Below are 18913 nucleotides of genomic sequence, written 5' to 3' on the forward strand. Positions count from 1 at the left end.
GTGTATATTGGTTACATTAACTTTTTGTTGTGTATTTAGAAATATTGCTCCCAGGTTGTCTTTTAAAAATTTCAACCTTACACATACATAAGATAGATTCTATAGCATACGTTACTTCAAGTGTTTCTCTAAGTTGTTTAAGCAAAGTCTTGGTTTACATTTTAGATTTGTCTGTGATGGCTGTTTAAAGAAGACTGCACGAACTAGAAAAGAAAATAAGTTTTCTGCTAAAAGTAAGTTTCATTCTTACAGGTAAAATTCGGCAAAGCTTCACTGAAGCATAGTTAAAAATAAACATCCAGAATGAATTATTTTGTTTCAACATTATTTGAAAGTAAAAAAATTTTTTTAAATTATTTTTTGGCTGCATTGGGTCTTCGCTTCTGAGTGGGGGCCATTTTTCATCGTGGTGCGCGGGCTTCTCATTGCAGTGGCCTCTCCCGTTGCGGAGCATGGGCTCCAGGCACGCGGGCTTCAGTAGTTGTGGTTCGCAGGCTCTAGAGTGCAGGCTCAGCAGTTGTGGTGCACGGGCTTAGTTGCTCCGCGGCATGGGGGATCTTCCTGACCAGGGATTGAACCCGTGTCCCCTGCATTGGCAGGCAGATTCCTATCCACTGCGCCACCAGGGAAGCCCCTATTTGAAATATTTAACCAAAGTTAAAACCAAATAATTTTTCCATGATGTACTTAAAGTTGAACTGTAATGTACTTTTTGGTGTGAAAATCATTAGATCCAGTTATTTATAAGAAGGAGGATATATGTTTTTCTTGTTCCTGCACGTATCCTGATGGAGGCCAGATGTGGAAATACTTTCCCAGAATTGCCATCTCATGAATGATTCCCTCAGTTTTGTGTATTCCCTTAGTCGGGACTGCATTTAGACCTGTCTGATCTTTTCAGTTGGGTGGGGATGGCAGTCAGTTTTAGTTTTGTAGAATGATGCCTTTGCAGTTTTTTGCTGATCTACAGGTTGCTTTTAATCCTCTGTAAAGCTTATCAAAGCACTCGACAGTTGTTAAATATTACTGCAATTGAGGCAAAGTGCATATGAGTGTTTGTTCTGTTTTTTGACTCTTCTGAAAAGGAAAATTTTTCAAAATAAAAAGTTGGGGAAAATAACATTTAAAAAGTATTAACTACCCTGCTTGCTTTAACTGCACATATACTGAAATCAGAATGATAAAGAGATGATTAGCATGGCGCTCTGTACGGATGATAGACTCATGAAGTGTTCCACATTAAATCTTTTTTTTTAAGTATTAACTAGATTGCTAACTTAACAAAATCTAGCAAGTAATCTTGTTAGTATTGAAAAAGCAGAAATGAGATTTGGTATTGAAACTTAAGACTGATAGTAATAAATTTGCACCTTAGATACTACTGAACTTTTAACTTTTAAATTCTTAGGGTTGCCATCTACCAGGCTTGGCACCTTTCTGGAGAATCGTGTGAATGACTTTCTGAGGCGACAAAATCACCCTGAGTCAGGAGAGGTCACCGTTAGAGTAGTTCATGCTTCTGACAAAACTGTGGAAGTCAAACCAGGCATGAAAGCAAGGTACCTAATAATTTCCCCTTTTCTTCTCTGTGGATCCACAGTTGCTCATACACAGTTACTGTTGATGAATCTAATCTGAATGAAACGTTGTGGTCTTTCCCTCCAACATGAATTGTATAGGTTTGTAGACAGTGGAGAGATGGCAGAATCCTTTCCATATCGAACGAAAGCCCTCTTTGCCTTTGAGGAGATTGATGGTGTTGACTTGTGTTTCTTTGGCATGCACGTTCAAGAGTATGGTTCTGACTGCCCCCCGCCCAACCAGAGGTAAGACTTTACTATGGCTACTTTCTAATTTGCGTGGGAGTTTGAAGTTATAGTAAGGTAAACAAGCATAATGGACAAGAAAATATTTGATGTGCTTGTTTTGGAAATGCAGGTTTTCAAGTGTGTAGTATTGAAGTGAAACAAAACACGAAAACAAAACTAGAAAATACTGCTCTTGTGTGGTCACAGTAATAGGGAAAGGGATGTGAACAGCAGCCTAAAACACAAAATAGGAAACAAACTGACGACTTTTCAGAAAATGTAATTAAGTCTAGGTTGTTTCAAGTACCTTGCTGAGATGTACGTGAAAGAATGTCATACAAATGAGGTAGAATATGTTTTAGAATTCTCCATTTCCAAAATAGTATAAAGGCCAGAATAAGAGTGCTGCCAGAATGTTTGGATTGCTCAATACTGACTGATTATACTGTGTCTCAGGCCCTGCTAGGTGCTGAGACTGTAATAGAGCCACAGGCCCACAAAACCCCCCGACGGGTTCACAATCTAGTCATTTACCTAAATAACTGTAATATTGTGTGATAAGCATTAAAAATGACAAGGTCAGCAAAGGGCACAGAAAAGAGAGAAGGTGTTTTTAGCCACATCAGTAGGAACTCGTTGCGTGACTTGACCTGGCTTCTTTCTCCTCGTTTGGTATAGGAGAGTATACATATCATACCTGGACAGTGTTCATTTCTTCCGTCCTAAATGCTTGAGGACTGCAGTCTATCATGAAATTCTAATTGGGTATTTGGAATACGTCAAGAAATTAGGGTAAGCATAAAAACAAATGCAAAACAACTTAATTAGTTTTAAACTAATCACCACTGATATTATGGTGAGATATAATACATGCAAATATGTGACTTTTGGTCTTTTTTCCTCAACTTTGGCTTTCATCTAATGGAACTATAATTTGGAGACCGTTGGTTAATTTTGCCAGTGGGAAAGAATTTAATATTTTGACCGTAGTTGCACCCATCCCAGATTTATTTTGTTCAGTTAAGCTATTAGGTACAGTTTGATTTGAAGGGCCAGAACCTTAACCTGCACTTGGTCCTTTTGCACCTGAGTATCAAAACCAAAATCACACTAAGGTCTGGAGATAAAAAAAATTCATCAGACTGGTTCCTTACCTTCAAGGTATATATGTACTTGAGAATATTTAGCACCTCACCACCTCACCTTGCAGGTTATTCCTTTCAACAGTTTGCATTTCATTTAGCCCTCCTGCTGACATGGATTCGTTTTCCTTTGCATTGTAGCTTTTGTTTGGTCTTTAAATGCAAATTTGGGATTTTTTTGATCCAGGGTTATGCCTAGTTCTGGCCTGGAAGGCTTTTTTTTTTTGGCTGCGTTGGGTCTTCGTTGCCGCGACCGGGGGCTGCTCTTGCGTTGCGGTGTGCAGACTTCTCATTACGGTGGCTTCTCTTGTTGCTACGTGCAGGCTCAGTAGTTGTGGCTCATGGGCTTAGTGGCTCCGCGGCATGTGGGATCTTTTAGGACCAGGGTTCGAACCCGCGTCCCCTGCATTTGCAGGCGGATTCTTAACCACTGTGCCACCAGGGAAGTCCCTGGCCTAAGACTTTTGGTCTGATGTGGATTGCACACTTCATGTTATCTCTGGGAAATTATTGGTTTCTGTACTGACTCCACTTTGTAGTTTAAAAGTATAACATTCTTTCTAGGATGGGTGATCTTTCTCTTGAATGTTCCTTCTCTTTGTGTTGTTAGATATACAACAGGGCATATTTGGGCATGCCCCCCAAGTGAAGGAGACGACTACATCTTCCATTGCCACCCCCCCGACCAGAAGATACCCAAGCCCAAGCGACTGCAGGAGTGGTACAAAAAGATGCTCGACAAGGCTGTATCCGAGCGAATTGTCCACGACTACAAGGTCAGGAGTGGGGGGGATGATAGAACTGTGGCTTGACTAATCCTGCTGCTCTGTATTCTGCTCTTTTTACTATCTTAACAGAAATCTTCTGTTTGTTCTCCCTCTTCCATGTAATTTGTAAAATTAAGCTAATTTGATAGCAGGTATTTTCTTTCCTGAATTACTAAGATGAGTGGATCTGGCAAAATATTTAATAGCCATTTGTGATTGTAGGGTATCTCATGTTAAGAAACTTGAACTACTAAGTATCTTATCTGTTTTTACTGATGGGGAGGAAAACATGAAATGGGTGTTTTCCTAAGCAGCCCAGCAAATCATTCTTTAACCATGTGGTTTCCAGTAATTGTAATCGGGGTTGTTTTGAACATATTTCTCAGTAGGAACTGCTGATACTTCAAGGGTGTGTGCAAGGCGGGCGTGCCTCCCGTCGCACTGCGTTCTGTCTCAAGAGTGGTAGAAGCCACGGTGTGAATGATGCTGCCTTTGCCATTGTTCCTGACAGGATAGTTTGCCATTTGGTTATGTAAAGGCGGGTAATTTCCCTGTCCTCGTGGGTAGAGGAAAGAGGAACCAGAAATACTGATTTCAGACCAGACCTCTCACTGTTTGTGACACTAAATGTCTCCCCGGACATCAGACTTGGGTATAAAATCTCTGCCATCTTCCAGAAGACACATCTGATTCTTCATGTTTCTTGCATCCGTTAGCTATGACTGCTTCTGTAATAAACGTGTTTTTTTTTTTAATATATAAATTCCTATTTGTACACGGATATTTTCACAGGATATTTTTAAACAAGCTACTGAAGATCGATTAACAAGCGCGAAGGAATTGCCTTACTTTGAAGGTGATTTCTGGCCCAATGTACTGGAAGAGAGCATTAAGGAACTGGAACAGGAGGAGGAAGAGAGAAAGCGAGAGGAGAACACGAGCAACGAAAGCACAGATGTGAGGGCTTTGCATTTCCCTTTCCAGCCTCTACCTATTCTCATGTATAACCCAGAAGTGAGCTTAAGTTTTCAACATGGTCTTAAAGCTCTCAGCTCTTCAAGTTGGGCAAGAAATATTGGCGTAGATAAGTTACTGTGGTTCTAGTTGAGTGGTTTTAAGCCTTTTTTAGCATCAGACCTCTTTCTTTTAATATATAAATTGATTGATTGGCTGATTTCGGGTCTTCGTTGCTGTGCACGGGCTTTCTCTAGTTGCGGCGAGCAGGGGCTACTCTTTGTTACGGTGCGTGGGCTTCTCATTGTGGTGGCTTCTCTTTGTTGCAGAGCACAGGCTCTAGGCACGCGGGCTGCAGTAGTTGTGGCACACGGGCTTAGTTGCTTTGCGGCATGTGCGATCCTCCCAGACCAGGGCTCGAACACTTGTCCCCTGCACTGGCAGGCGGATTCTCAACCACTGTGCCACCAGGGAAGTCCCAGACCTCATTTTTTAAAAATATTTATTTATTTGGCTCCGCAGAGTCTTAGTTATGGCATGCGGGACCTACTTCCCTGACCAGGGATCGAACCCGGGCCCCCTGCATTGGGAGCGCGGAATCTTAGCCATTGGACCACCGGGGAAGTACCAGACCTCATTTTTAAATGGAATCTTGGATTTCTAGTAATGGAAGACTGAGAAAATTACCCATCTAGAGCATGGGGTTGGTAAACTTTTTCTGCAGAGGTCTAGATTATGAATATTTTGGGCCTTGCAGATATATTGTCTCCAGCACATTCTTTTTTTCTGTTTTTTCTTTTTCTTTTTTTCTTTAAACAACACTTCATAGATATAAAAACCATCATTCTTAGCCATACAAAAACAGGTCTGGGCCAGAGTTTGCCAGTCCCCAAACAGAACCTATGTTGTAGACGGATCATCTGAGGAGCTTTTCCTTGTCATTTATTTCCCCATAGTTTATCTAGATTGCCCTTACTGAGTCTGAACTAATAAAGTCACCCTTAAATAGTCTAATAAACACCCTTTACAGCCTGCAGTTTAAACTCCTCGATTGAACGTTTTTCAAGGTTTTTTTTTTAATAGTAGGCCCATAAAATTCTGGAAAGTGAGCAGAAGGAAATGTAGCCAAGGCCTTTGGCTCCCTGCTCCTGTGTGCACTTCACTACCCCACACTGCCACTCACTCCTTGTTCTTGTCCTCAAATCTGGGATAGCCTGGGTCCACCTGAGGTGTCTCCTTGGTCTGCAGGGTTCTTCTGGCCAAAAAGCTAAGGCTGGCCAAAAAGCTAAGGCTGCCATTGTCTTAACGAAGAGACATTAGTGGAGACATTCTTCACTGGGAGAAAATACGTGCAAAAACGTTAGTAAACTTTAGTTTACTGTAAATAACAGCTTTAAAAAAGACAGCATGAATGAAGAGAGCAGATGGTGTAAGGTGGAAGGTTATGAACTCTAGTTTCAAAAATAGAGTCTTAAAAAAAATGGAGTCTTTTTACCATTATTTTTTCTTAAATCTCTTAACAAACAGTTAACATTTTCTCGTCCTCTTGTGCTAACCTGCAGGTGACAAAGGGAGACAGCAAAAATGCTAAAAAGAAGAATAATAAGAAAACTAGCAAAAACAAGAGCAGCCTGAGTAGGGGCAATAAGAAGAAGCCAGGCATGCCCAATGTATCCAATGACCTCTCGCAAAAACTGTATGCCACCATGGAGAAGCATAAAGAGGTAAGATATAGCCACCAAGCATGGAAAAGAACAGGGCAGGATTTCTCAAAAGCTCTCCACCGTGGTTGGTATTTATGACGTGAGCACCAGACCATTTGAAATTCAGAAGGAAGAAAATCATTTGAGGGGAAAGAAGGCAGAAGATGGCTAGAGTGGGTGCTGAGAATAGGAAACGTAAGCCGTCTTTGATTTGTAGCTCTTATAAAGCTAGATGGTGCTGGGAAAGTGTAAGCATAGTTTGTCTGACCCTGTTGTTTGTGATCCTTTTATGTTTGTATTTCTGTCCATTGTTCAGGAGATTGGCTTGTTGGGTATCTTTATTGTTTTGTTTTAGACCAAGCTCCTTAGAACTCCATTTGGCCACTCCACTTTGTCTGTAATGGAACTTTGGCAAAATGAATGAATATTTGCCTTCCTGAAAGGGAACTGGGAAGTGTAGAGAATTGAAGAAAAGTTAAACTTTCATATATGCACCTGTAACACCTTCTCAGCAAAGTTAAAACTTTGAATTATTTCATTATTTAAATTGCTTATTTATTGTTGTAGGTAGCTTGGGAGTAAAACTGGGTGTGTTGGACTTTTTCCCCCAACGTCATCATTGCTAAGATGAGGAGTCTTGAAGGGTAATTCATGTCAGTTTGTTGTTGTTGTTTTTTTTAACATGTATGACTCTGTTCAGACATCATAGTCGAGTTCTTATAGGAAGAGGCCATTATGTGGAGAGGGGACTTGAAGTCTTGGTTTAAGGTGTGGATGCCTCACTTAGATAATGATTGTCAGCTGTTTTGAGCAATATATAGTGTCACAGAATTCTATCATAACAGCAGTTGGGGAAAGCCCTTAGAGTATGTCATAATAGGTGTGACTTAAGTTGTGGATACATCATCTGAAGAAAATGTGGGTAGTAGTCACCTGTTAGGAGTTAGAATCTAAGGTCGTTAATTTAGGTTAAATTCAAGTATTGTCTTAGCTCTAGGGTGACATACAGTGGAATCAGTCATAATGGTTGTTATTGGATGGTTGGCCATAGTGAAGATTTCCTAGGGAGTCACCAGATGGTTTTATCTGCCCCTCTTTTGAATGGGTTGCTGCAGACATTCCCTACTTGTTAGATCAAGTACTTTCCTGTGTATGATCACATTTTCAAAATGCTCTTCCTAAAAAAAAAAAAAAAAAATGCTCTTCCTTGCTTTATGAGTGCTTTCTTTGAGCCACAATGTCACACCCAGTATTACAAGGTCACACACACATCACGGTCCTCCCTTGATGTTTTTAACTTTCGGCATCTGTTTTTATATGTCTTTAGTCGGTGTGTGCACTCTTGTCCTATGTTTTCTTTTTTTTTGTTTTTTTCAAGTTTTTGTTTTTGGCCACACTGTGTGGCATGCAGGGTCTTAATAGCTCCCCGACCAGGGATCAAACCCACGCCCCCTGCAGTGGAAGCACGGAGTCTTAAGCACTGGACTGCCAGGCAAGTCCCTGTGTTCTTTTTCTAGACTCTTGTTTTATGCCAGCATTGCTGCCCAAGTATATAACAAATGTTACTGCCAGTTTGCACAGATTTTCAGCCTCTGAAAAACTGGTAGAATATAGTGGGCAATACAGCAGTTACAAGTTCTTGATCTCTTGAAGGTTCCATTTTACATTTTATTATTACATATATAATCCGAGCTTCCTCTTGCAGCCTTTACACCAGTGGTTATGGGAATTAATGGTGGTTGTGTGTCTTTAAACTTCAGTGAACAAACTTCAACTTTTGCTGTTTCTGTAGCAAGGACGAAGGAGGTTTTGCTTTTTTAATTTTCCCACCCCTACCAACTTTTTTTTTCCTCCAAACTTACAGGAAAGTTATATAGAAGATGCCCTCCCATAGCCTTCACTTAGATTCACCAGCTGTTAACATTCTGCTACATTTTCTTTATCTTCATTGCAGCAAGTCCCTTCTAGGAAGGAGGGCGTTTTCTGCGTGAGCGCGCTGTGGCTTCACGCTCAGGAACCTCGCCCGCTGCTGCCGTCTCGGGCCTGCTTCTCCTGCTCCATGCCGAGTCGCCATGTTTTGGTTCCTGGCCTTACTTTCTTAACATGACATGGAAGACTCCAGGCCAATTGTTTATAGAATGTCCCTCAATTTGGATTTTTCTGTTTCCTTATGATTAGAGTCAGGTTAAACCATGGATTGTATCTTAAAGTAGACCACTTTGAGGTAGAATGTCCACTGTACGGTGCTGTACCCGACCAGTCTTCTTTTGAAGAAATTATTGAATGATGTAGAAAACGTAAGATGTAGATTCTTTAGGCCCATCGTAGACAAGTCCCAGAGAAGAGCACAGAGGTAGTGAAGCAGGAGAAAAAGGGCCATGTCGTGTAACCTTGCGAGGTGGTCATAAAACTAAGCCAGGCGTCCCGGCCCCCCAGGTGCACAGCCTGGCCCACCCGTCCGTGGCATCTGGTCCAGTGCCCCGTGGTGCTCTAGCGCCAGAGTCAGGATGAGACTGTCTGTTTTGCAGGTCTTCTTTGTGATCCGTCTCATCGCCGGCCCCGCCGCCAACTCCCTGCCTCCCATCGTTGATCCCGACCCCCTCATCCCCTGCGACCTGATGGACGGGCGGGATGCCTTTCTCACCCTCGCAAGGGACAAGCACCTGGAGTTCTCCTCACTCCGAAGAGCCCAGTGGTCCACCATGTGCATGCTGGTGGAGCTGCACACGCAGAGCCAGGATCGCTTCGTCTACACCTGCAATGAGTGCAAGCACCACGTGGAGACGCGCTGGCACTGCACCGTGTGCGAGGTAGGCCCCTGGCGGGGGAGGGGCGGGGGGGGCTTCCAGGTGCCTGAGATGCAATTCAGACAGAGGTTATGCAGGCCTGGAGGGCCTTCCTGGGCTCCGGGGCCACTGGTGAGTAACAGGACGGGGTGGGTGGGGCCTGGTCTCAAATCTGAGTAGTTGATTAGAGACTTTCTCTAAAACGGGGCTTTTTAGCCCAAGCAGAGTATGTAACTACTTTTGAATGACTTTAATCCTGGAGAGTTGACCTGCACCTGTGTCTTCCCCCAGGATTATGATTTGTGTATCACCTGCTATAACACTAAAAACCATGACCACAAAATGGAGAAACTCGGTCTCGGGTTAGATGACGAGAGCAACAACCAGCAGGCCGCAGCCACCCAGAGCCCGGGGGATTCCCGCCGCCTGAGCATCCAGCGGTGCATCCAGTCTCTGGTCCACGCCTGCCAGTGCCGAAATGCCAACTGCTCCCTGCCCTCCTGCCAGAAGATGAAGCGGGTTGTGCAGCACACCAAGGGCTGCAAGCGGAAGACCAACGGAGGGTGCCCCATCTGCAAGCAGCTCATCGCCCTCTGCTGCTACCACGCCAAGCACTGCCAGGAGAACAAGTGTCCCGTGCCCTTCTGCCTCAACATCAAGCAGAAGCTCCGGCAGCAGCAGCTACAGCACCGGCTCCAGCAAGCCCAGATGCTCCGCAGGAGGATGGCCAGCATGCAGCGGGCTGGCGTGGTGGGGCAGCAGCAGGGCCTGCCCTCCCCGACGCCTGCGACCCCGACCACGCCCACCGGCCAGCAACCGACCACCCCGCAGACGCCCCAGCCCCCCTCCCAGCCCCAGCCCACCCCTCCCGCCAGCATGCCGCCCTACTTGCCCAGGACTCAGGCTGCTGGCCCGGTGTCCCAGGGCAAGGCAGCCGGCCAGGTCACCCCCCCAACCCCTCCGCAGACTGCTCAGCCACCCCTCCCAGGACCCCCTCCTGCAGCGGTGGAAATGGCGATGCAGATTCAGAGGGCAGCCGAGACGCAGCGCCAGATGGCCCATGTGCAAATTTTTCAAAGGCCGATCCAGCACCAGATGCCCCAGATGACTCCGATGGCCCCCATGGGTATGAACGCACCCCCCATGGCCAGAGGTCCCGGCGGGCATTTGGAGCCAGGGGTGGGGCCCACAGGGATGCAGCAGCCACCACCATGGGCCCAAGGAGGATTGCCTCAGCCCCAGCACCTGCAGCCTGGGATGCCCAGGCCAGCCATGATGTCAGTGTCACAGCATGGTCAGCCCCTGAACATGGCTCCCCAACCGGGATTGGGCCAGGTAGGTGTGAGCCCTCTCAAACCGGGCACTGTGTCTCAACAAGCCTTACAAAACCTTCTGCGGACTCTCAGGTCTCCCAGCTCCCCCCTGCAGCAGCAACAGGTGCTTAGTATCCTTCACGCCAACCCCCAGCTGTTGGCTGCGTTCATCAAGCAGCGGGCTGCCAAGTACGCCAACTCCAATCCGCAGCCCCTCCCCGGGCAGCCCGGCGTGCCCCAGGGCCAGCCAGGGCTGCAGCCCCCCACCATGCCGGGCCAGCAGGGGGTCCACTCCAGTCCCGCCATGCCGAACTTGAATCCCATGCAGGCGGGCGTCCAGAGGGCCGGCCTGCCGCAGCAGCAAGCGCCACAGCAGCAGCTCCCGCCGCCCATGGGGGGCATGAGCCCCCAGGCTCCGCAGATGGGCATGAACCCCAGCACCGTGCCGGCGCAGTTTCGGGACCTTCTGAGGCGGCAGCAGATGATGCAGCAGCAGCAGCAGGGAGCGGGGCCGGGAGTCGGGCCTGGGCTGGCCAGCCACAGCCAGTTTCAGCCAGCCCAGGGCCTGGGCTACCCTGCCCCCCAGCCGCCGCCGCCCCGGATGCCGCAGCACCTGCAGCACCTGCAGCAAGGGAGCGGGGGCCAGCTGGGCCAGCTCCCCCCGGCCCTGGGGGCGGAGGCTGGAGCCGGCCTGCAGGCCTATCAGCAGCGCCTCCTTCAGCAACAGATGGGGTCCCCCGCTCAGCCCAACCCCATGAGCCCCCAGCAGCACATGCTCCCGAGTCAGGCTCAGTCCCCGCACCTTCCAGGCCAGCAGATCCCATCTCTCTCCAATCAAGTGCGGTCTCCCCAGCCTGTTCCTTCTCCGCGGCCACAGTCCCAGCCCCCCCACTCCAGCCCTTCCCCACGGATGCAGCCTCAGCCTTCTCCACACCACGTTTCCCCACAGACCAGTTCTCCACATCCCGGACTGGTCGCTGCCCAGGGCAACCCCATGGAACAAGGGCATTTTGCCAGCCCGGACCAGAATTCGATGCTCTCTCAGCTGACTAGCAATCCAGGCATGGCAAACCTCCATGGTGCCAGCGCCACGGACCTGGGACTCAGCACCGACAACTCAGACTTGAATTCAAACCTCTCACAGAGTACACTAGACATACACTAGAGACACCTTGTAGTATTTTGGGAGCAAAAAAATTATTTTCTCTTAAGACTTTTTGTACTGAAAACAATTTTTTTGAATCTTTCTTAGCCTAAAAGACAATTTTCCTTGGAACACACAAGAACTGCGCGGTAGCTGTTTGTGGTTTAAAGCAAACATGCGAAATGAACCTGAGGGGTGATTGATAGAACACAAAGAATCTATTTTTGTTATGGCTGGTCCCCACCAGCCTGGTTTTTTTTTCCCTTGTGTGTTTGGTTCAAGTGTGCACTGGGAGGAGGCTGAGGTCTGTGAAGCCAACCACATGCTCCCGCCTTGCACCTCCAATAGGTTTTATTATTTTTTTTAAATTAATGAAAATATGTAATATTAATAGTTATTATTTACTGGTGCAGATGGTTGACATTCTTCCCTATTTTCCTCACTTTATGGAAGAGTTAAAAAAGAACATTTCTAAAACCAGAGGACAAAAGGGGTTAATGTTACTTTAAAATTACATTCTATATATATATAAATATATATAAATATATATTAAAATACCAATTTTTTTCTCTGGGTGCAAAGATGTTCATTCTTTTAAAAATGTTTAAAAAAAAAAAAAAGGAAAAAGTCCCCTCAAGTCAACTTTTGTGCTCCAGAAAATTTTCTATTCCGTAAGTCTGATCGTAAAAACTTCAAGTATTAAAGTAATTTGTACATGTAGAGAGAAAAATGACTTTTTCAAAATATACAGGGGCAGCTGCCAAATTGATGTATTATATATTGTGGTTCTGTTTTCTTGAAAGAATTTTTTTCGTTATTTTTACATCTAACAAAGGAAAAAATTAAAAAGAGGGTAAGAAACGATTCCAGTGGGATGATTTTAACATGCAAAATGTCCCTGGGGTTTCTTCTTTGCTTGCTTTCTTCCTCCTTACCTTGTCCACCCCCAAAACACACACACACACACACACACACACACACACTTTCTGTAAAACTTGAAAATAGAAAGCAAAAACCCTCAACTTGTAAATCATGAGATTAAAGTTGATTACTTATAAATATGAACTTTGGATCACTGTATAGACTGTTAAATTTGATTTCTTATTACCTATTGTTAAATAAACTGTGTGAGACAGACACCTGACTTTGTTTCACTTCTTGCATCTTTATCTTAGAATGCCTCAGTCTGAATGCCTGATGTGTAGGATTCAGGTTGGTGAGGGGGGGGGGGTGCAAGCACTAGCTTACAGCCCTCCCTAACTGTTACGTGATTTTGTGATAAAATAAGATTTTAAAAAACAGATTTTGGTAAATTTGTCCAAAGTTCAGGGGGAAACACAAATACCAGCTAAATGTTAATTTTATCAATTGGAATTGATACTAATTAGCCTTTATCAGCGTGATACAGGTCCTTCTTCTGTGGTTCCCTGTGGATAACCTCATGGTCTTCCAATCACCCTCATCTTACAGGGCTAAGAATGAGCACCTAAGAAAGAGGGGTCATATCTGCCTAAGTCACAAGTAACTCCTTGAAAAAGCACTTGGAGCTGGGCTGACAGTACATCCCTATTCTCTGTTACACTTTGTTTTTGCTACCTGCCAGTCAGGAAATCGTCAGGGGAATGAGGCTGTAGGAAAGGAAACCGTGTGGAAATAAACCCAGGAAGCCGAGAGAGATGACAACGCGGAGTCTGATACTGTGCTGGGCACTGAAGAGAGGTTACCAGTCCTCCCTCGAACTGAACATTACATCGGCTTTGAACAAGTTTGAAAACTCAGAAGAATACTGTGAGTGAGCTGCTTTGGCATCATTTGGCAGGTCTTCCTTGTTACTGTCACGGAGCTTTTACACTGACTATGTTCGATCATCTGCTGAGGGCTAAAGAAGATTCTCTTCAAGTACCATGATTCAAAGAAGATTCTCTTCAAGTACCATGATTCAGACTCCTGTTTGTCCTTTCCACTATTTTACACTGTCTCAGGAAAAATAACCAGTACCTCCATGTGACGTGAACCCGCACACTGAGCATTAATCGGCGCCACCCCAGAAAATGTTAACAGGTGTCCGCCTGCCTCAGGCCAGTGGCCCAGCAGATGTGCGTGCAGCACCTGTGTCCTGTGCCAGGCCAGACAACACGTGTGGACAGGGTGCAGCCCTTCCCTCAGGCTAGCCAGCTCGAGAGCTAGAAGAAAAGACAGAATGATGCTTAAACAAGATAAAACAGAAAAGTGTTCAGTGGTATACGCAGGGGACACAGGCAGCAGGGGTAAAAGCTTCTGGCTGGTGGGAATCGGGAAGGTTTCCGGGAAGGGTAGCATGAAACTGGACCTTGTGGGGGAGATGAATGGGAAGAGGTGGAGAGGGGTGAGGAGGGACCCTGCCCAGAGGAGTGAAGAATCAGATCCTAGTGGGAAAACCAGCTTCAGGTCCACTTGACTGAGACCAGAGAGAAGACGCTGAGTGCCTGTTACAGAAAGGGCCCCATAATGGTCCCCACAACTAGGGGCCCAGGGTTGACCTGAGCCCTCAAAAGGGAAATATTTAGGATTCTAACCCATTTCCAAGCAGTAAGTTCCCAGCGTTCATAGTCCTAGGCTCTTTGGCTAAAGACAGCTGGACTGAAGTGTTAACGTTTTCACCCCAGTGTGGCAAGGAGGAAGTGGGGGCAGAAATTACATGGGGAGGGGAAACAGGCTGTCCTCGCCAGGCCAGAGGCAGTGCTAAGGAGGGGGAAGATGTGAATTAATCCACAGTCAGGAATACAGGAAGGTGATTTCGATGTTTATGTGTATTTGAAAATTATCACAATGAAAAGTTCAGAAGTGCTAAAAGGAGCCCCAAGTTTCCAGTTGGGCTGTTTCTGAGACATCAGTCTAGGAAATGAGCCCAATGGGGGCCAAGCAGCAGCCAGGTGCTTTTTCATTTACTTAGCTCACTGAATCCTCAAAAACAGCTCCAAAGACTGACAAATGAGAAAAGGGCAGCTCAGATGTGTACTCAAGGTCACACAGCCAGAGAAAGCCAAAGGTCTGCTGGATTCCAAAGCCTGCGTTCCCCACATCCTGGCTCTCTCACTGTAGAGAAGCCCTTGTGACACAGGGCCCTATTCCAACCAAATTCAAAGTACAGACTAAAAACTGAAAGGGGGAGAAAGCAGGAATCATAAAGGTAAGTTCCAGGCTTCTTTTCCAACCAAAGAACCTAATCTCTAGACAGATGGTTTCCTGAAATGTTATGTTCATGATGAAGTCACCCTGCTTAAACAGCACACAGGCCAGCATCAAAAAGAATAAAATGTTTAGGAATAAATTTAACAAAAGAAGTGCAAGACTTGTACATTGAAAACTACAGAACATAATTGAAAGAAATTAAAGACCTAAATAAACAAAAAGACATCCTTGTTCACAGATCAGAAGACTGGGAAGGGACTTCCCTGGTGGCACAGTGGTTAAGAATCCGCCTGCCATGCAGGGGACACCGGTTCGATCCCTGGTCTGGGAAGATCCTACATGCCATAGAGCAACCAAGCCCGTGCGCCACAACTACTGAACCTGCGTGCCAGAACTACTGAAGCCTGCACGCCTAGGGCCTGTGCTCCACAACAAGAGAAGTCACCGCAATGAGAAGCCCGCGCACCGCAATGAAGAGTAGCCCCCACTCGCCACAACTAGAGAAAGCACGTGTGCAGCAACGAAGACCCAACGCAGCCAAAAATAAATAAGTTTATTTTTAAAAAAAGAAGACTGGGAAGACCTAACACTGTTAAGAAAGTACAGGCATGCTTTGTTTGTTGCTTTTTTTTTTTTTTTTTTTGGCTGCACCATGTGGCACGTGGGATCTTAGTTCCCTGACCAGCGATCGGACCTGAGTCCCTGGCATTGGAAGCACGGAGTCTTAACTGCTGGACCGCCAGGGAAGTCCCCTGCCTTGTTTTATTTTGCTTCACTTTATTGCACTTTGCAGATATTGGCGGTTTGGGGTGTTTTTTTTGCCACGCCGACACAGGGTCTTAGTGTGGCATGTGGGATCAAACCCAGGCCCGCTGCATTGGAAGCACTGAGTCTGAACCACTGGACAACCAGGGAAGTCCCTGACGTTTTTTCACAAACTGAAGGTCTGTGGCAACCATGCATCAAGCAAGTCTACCAGCACCATTTTTCCAACAGCATTTGCTTACTTAATTTCTGTGTGTCACATATTGGTAATTCTCCCAATATTTCAAACTTTTTCAGTATTTTTTTTTTTTTCCCCTATGGTGATCTGTGATCAGTGATCTTTGATGTTACTATGGTAACTGTCTTGGGAAACCACGAACTGTGCCCATCTAAGATGGCAAACTTGATCAATAAATGTATGTGATCTGACTGCTCCACAGACTGGCCGTTCCCCCGTCTCTCTCCCTCTCCTCAGGCCTCCCTATTCCTTGAGACACAACAATATTGAAACCAGGCCATTGAATAACCCTACGATGGCCTCTGAGTGTTCAAGTGAAAGGAAGAGTCGCACATCTCTCACTTTAAATCAAAAGCTAGAAATGATTAAGCTTAATGAGGAAGACATGCCAAAAACTAAGATTAGGCTGAAAGCTGGCTTCTTGCACCAAACAGACAAGTTATGAACGCAAAGGAAAAATACTTGAAGGAAATTAAAAAGTGCTAACTCCAAGGACTTCCCTGGTGGTCCAGTGGATAAGACTCTGCACTCCCAATGCAGGGGTCCCGGTCGGGGAGCTAGATCCCACATGCATGCCGCAACTAAGACCTGACGCAGCCAAATAAATAAAATTTTTTAAGTTCTACTCCAATGAACACACAAATGATAAGAAAGCGGAGCAGCCTTATTACTGGTTTGAAAAAAAAAAGTTAGTGATCTGGAAAGAAGATCAAACCAGCCACAACATTCCCTCAAGCCAAAGTCTAATCCAGAGCAAGATCCTAACGCTCTTTAATTCTAGGAAGCATGAGAGAGGTGTGAAAGCGGCAGAAGAAAAGTCCGAAGCTGGCAGAGGTTGGTTCATGAGGTTTAATGGAAAGAAGCCACCTCCGTGGCATAAAAGTACAAGGTGAAACACCAAGTGCTGATGTAGAAGCTGCAGCAAGTCGTCCAGAAGACCTAGCTAAGATGATTAATGAAAATGGCTACACCGAACACTTTCAATGCAGATAAAACCGTCTTATATTGGATGAAGACACCATCTAGGATTGTCATAACTAAAGAGGAGAAGTCAGCAATGCCTGGCTTCACATCTTCAAAGGTCAAGCCAACTCCCTTGTCAGGGAATAACACAGCTGATGACTTGAAGTTGAAGCCAATGCTCATTTACCATTCTGGATTTCCTAGGGCCCTTAAGAATTAGGCTAAATCTACTCTGCCTGTGCTCTATACATGGAAAAACAAAGCCTAGGTGACAGCACATCTGTATACAACACAGTTTACTGAATATTTTAAGCCCACAGTTGAGACATACTGCTCAGAAAAAAGAACCCTTTCAAAATAGTACTGCTCATTGACAATGCACCTGGTCACCCAGGAGCTCTGATGGAGATGTAATGAGATTAACATCCTCATGCCTGCTAACACCCATTCTGCATCCTGTGGATCACGAAGTAATTTCTACTTTCAAGTCTGATTTTTAGGAACTACATTTCATAAGGCTGTAGCTTCCATAGACAGTGATTCCTTTGATGGATCCAGGCAAGGTTAACTGAAAACCTTCTGGAAAGGATTCTCCACTCTAGCTGCCAATAAGATTCATGGCAAAAGGTCAAAATATCAACATTAACAGGAGTTTGGAAGAAACTGATTCCAACCCTCGTGGATGACTTTGAGGGTTCAAGACTTAAGTGGAGGGCTTCCCTGGTGGCGCAGTGGTTGAGAGTCGGCCTGCCGATGCAGGGGACACGGGTTCATGCCCCAGTCTGGGAAGATCCCACATGCCGCGGAGCGGCTGGGCCCGTGAGCCATGGCCACTGAACCTGTGCGTCCGGAGCCTGTGCTCTGCAACGCGAGAGGCCACAACAGCGAGAGGCCCGCGTACCGCAAAAAAAAAAACAAAAACTCAGTGAAACAAGGCAAACAACTCAATTTTTCAAAATGAGTAAAAGATCTGGACCCTTCATCAAAAAAGACATACAAATGGCAAATAAGCATAGGAAAAGAGATTCAACATCACTAGACATTAAGAAATGCAAATTAAAACCACAATGAGATCATCACTACACACCCATTAGAACGGAGCGGAAAAAACGGTAATACTAAGTGCTGGTGACAATGTGGAACAATTGGAACTTTCACACATTGGTGTGACAAAATGTAGAACCACTACAAAAATCAGTTCGTCAAGTTTCTTGTAAGGTTAAACATATACTTACCTTATGACTCAGCAATCCTACTTCTAGATACTTACCCTAGGGAGAGGAAAACTTATGTTCACACAAAAACCTGTATGAGAATGTCTGCAGCAGCAGCATTATTCATAATCACCAAAAGCTGGAAATTGGAATTCGTGTACTTTTTCTCTCTCAAATATTTTTTAAATGTGGTAAAATATGCATAACATAAAATTAAACATCTTAACCATTTTTATGTGTTATCATTTAGTGTTAGATACAGTCACACGGTTGTGCACCCAACGTCCAGAACACACTTCATCTCGCAAATCTGAAACTTCCAGGGTTTTCATTTTTGGGGTTTTTTTGCCACAGCATGCAGCATGTGGAATCTTAGTTCCCTGACCAGGGATCGAACCCGAGCCCCCTGCATTGGAAGCGCAGAGTCCTAACCACTGGACCACCAGGGAAGTGCCCTGAAACTTTTAGTTTTTCGAAATACTGGATACTGTTTTCCACAGTGGCTGTTCCCCCATTTCACATTCCTAGTAGCAGCAAAAGCATTCAAATTTCTCCATAGTCTCGTCAACACTTGTTATTTTCCTTTTTTTTCTTTTTACTATTTTTATTTTGCACTATAAAAGACACTACCAACCAGTAACATACTGCTTTTCTTCACATTCAAAAAACACTTGTTATTTCCTCTTGCGGTTCTGATTTGCATTTCCCCTAAGGATGGTGTTGAGCACTCTTTCATGTGCTTGTGGCCATTTGTGTATCTTCTTTGGAGAAATATCTATTCAAGTCTTCTGCCCATTTTTTTTTTAACTTTAAAATTTTTTTTTATTTCTTGGCCGCACCACGCGGCTTGCTAGGGATCTTAGTTCCCCGACCAGGGATCGTAACTGTGCCCCCTGCAGTGGAAGTGTGGAGTCTTAACTACTGGACCGTCAGGGAAGTAAGTCC

The 18913-nt window shown here is 45.2% G+C and overlaps 1 protein-coding gene and 1 non-coding gene across 2 annotated transcripts in view; one reads left to right on the forward strand and one right to left on the reverse strand.

Annotated features, from left to right (window-relative positions):
* EP300 (E1A binding protein p300) overlaps nt 1–12451 on the forward strand; it is a 74462-nt gene extending 62011 nt beyond the window's left edge. Inside the window, exons 23-31 of the mRNA XM_029204571.1 lie at nt 166–233; nt 1409–1559; nt 1680–1826; nt 2487–2600; nt 3561–3726; nt 4510–4674; nt 6234–6395; nt 8903–9184; nt 9452–12451. Coding sequence (XP_029060404.1) covers nt 166–233; nt 1409–1559; nt 1680–1826; nt 2487–2600; nt 3561–3726; nt 4510–4674; nt 6234–6395; nt 8903–9184; nt 9452–11638 — 3442 coding nt within the window. The 3' untranslated portion in view covers nt 11639–12451. The remainder of the gene's footprint in view (nt 1–165; nt 234–1408; nt 1560–1679; nt 1827–2486; nt 2601–3560; nt 3727–4509; nt 4675–6233; nt 6396–8902; nt 9185–9451) is intronic.
* A 5893-nt stretch (nt 12452–18344) lies between these two features.
* Nucleotides 18345–18417, reverse strand: TRNAG-UCC. Its single transcript has one exon. It is a non-coding gene; the product is annotated as a tRNA-Gly (tRNA).
* Between the last annotated feature and the right edge of the window lie 496 nt (nt 18418–18913).

The sequence above is a fragment of the Monodon monoceros genome, unplaced genomic scaffold, assembly GCF_005190385.1.
Source record: "Monodon monoceros isolate NGI ecotype Baffin Bay Population unplaced genomic scaffold, NGI_Narwhal_1 Super_Scaffold_6, whole genome shotgun sequence".
NCBI classification, from domain to species: Eukaryota; Metazoa; Chordata; class Mammalia; order Artiodactyla; family Monodontidae; genus Monodon; species Monodon monoceros.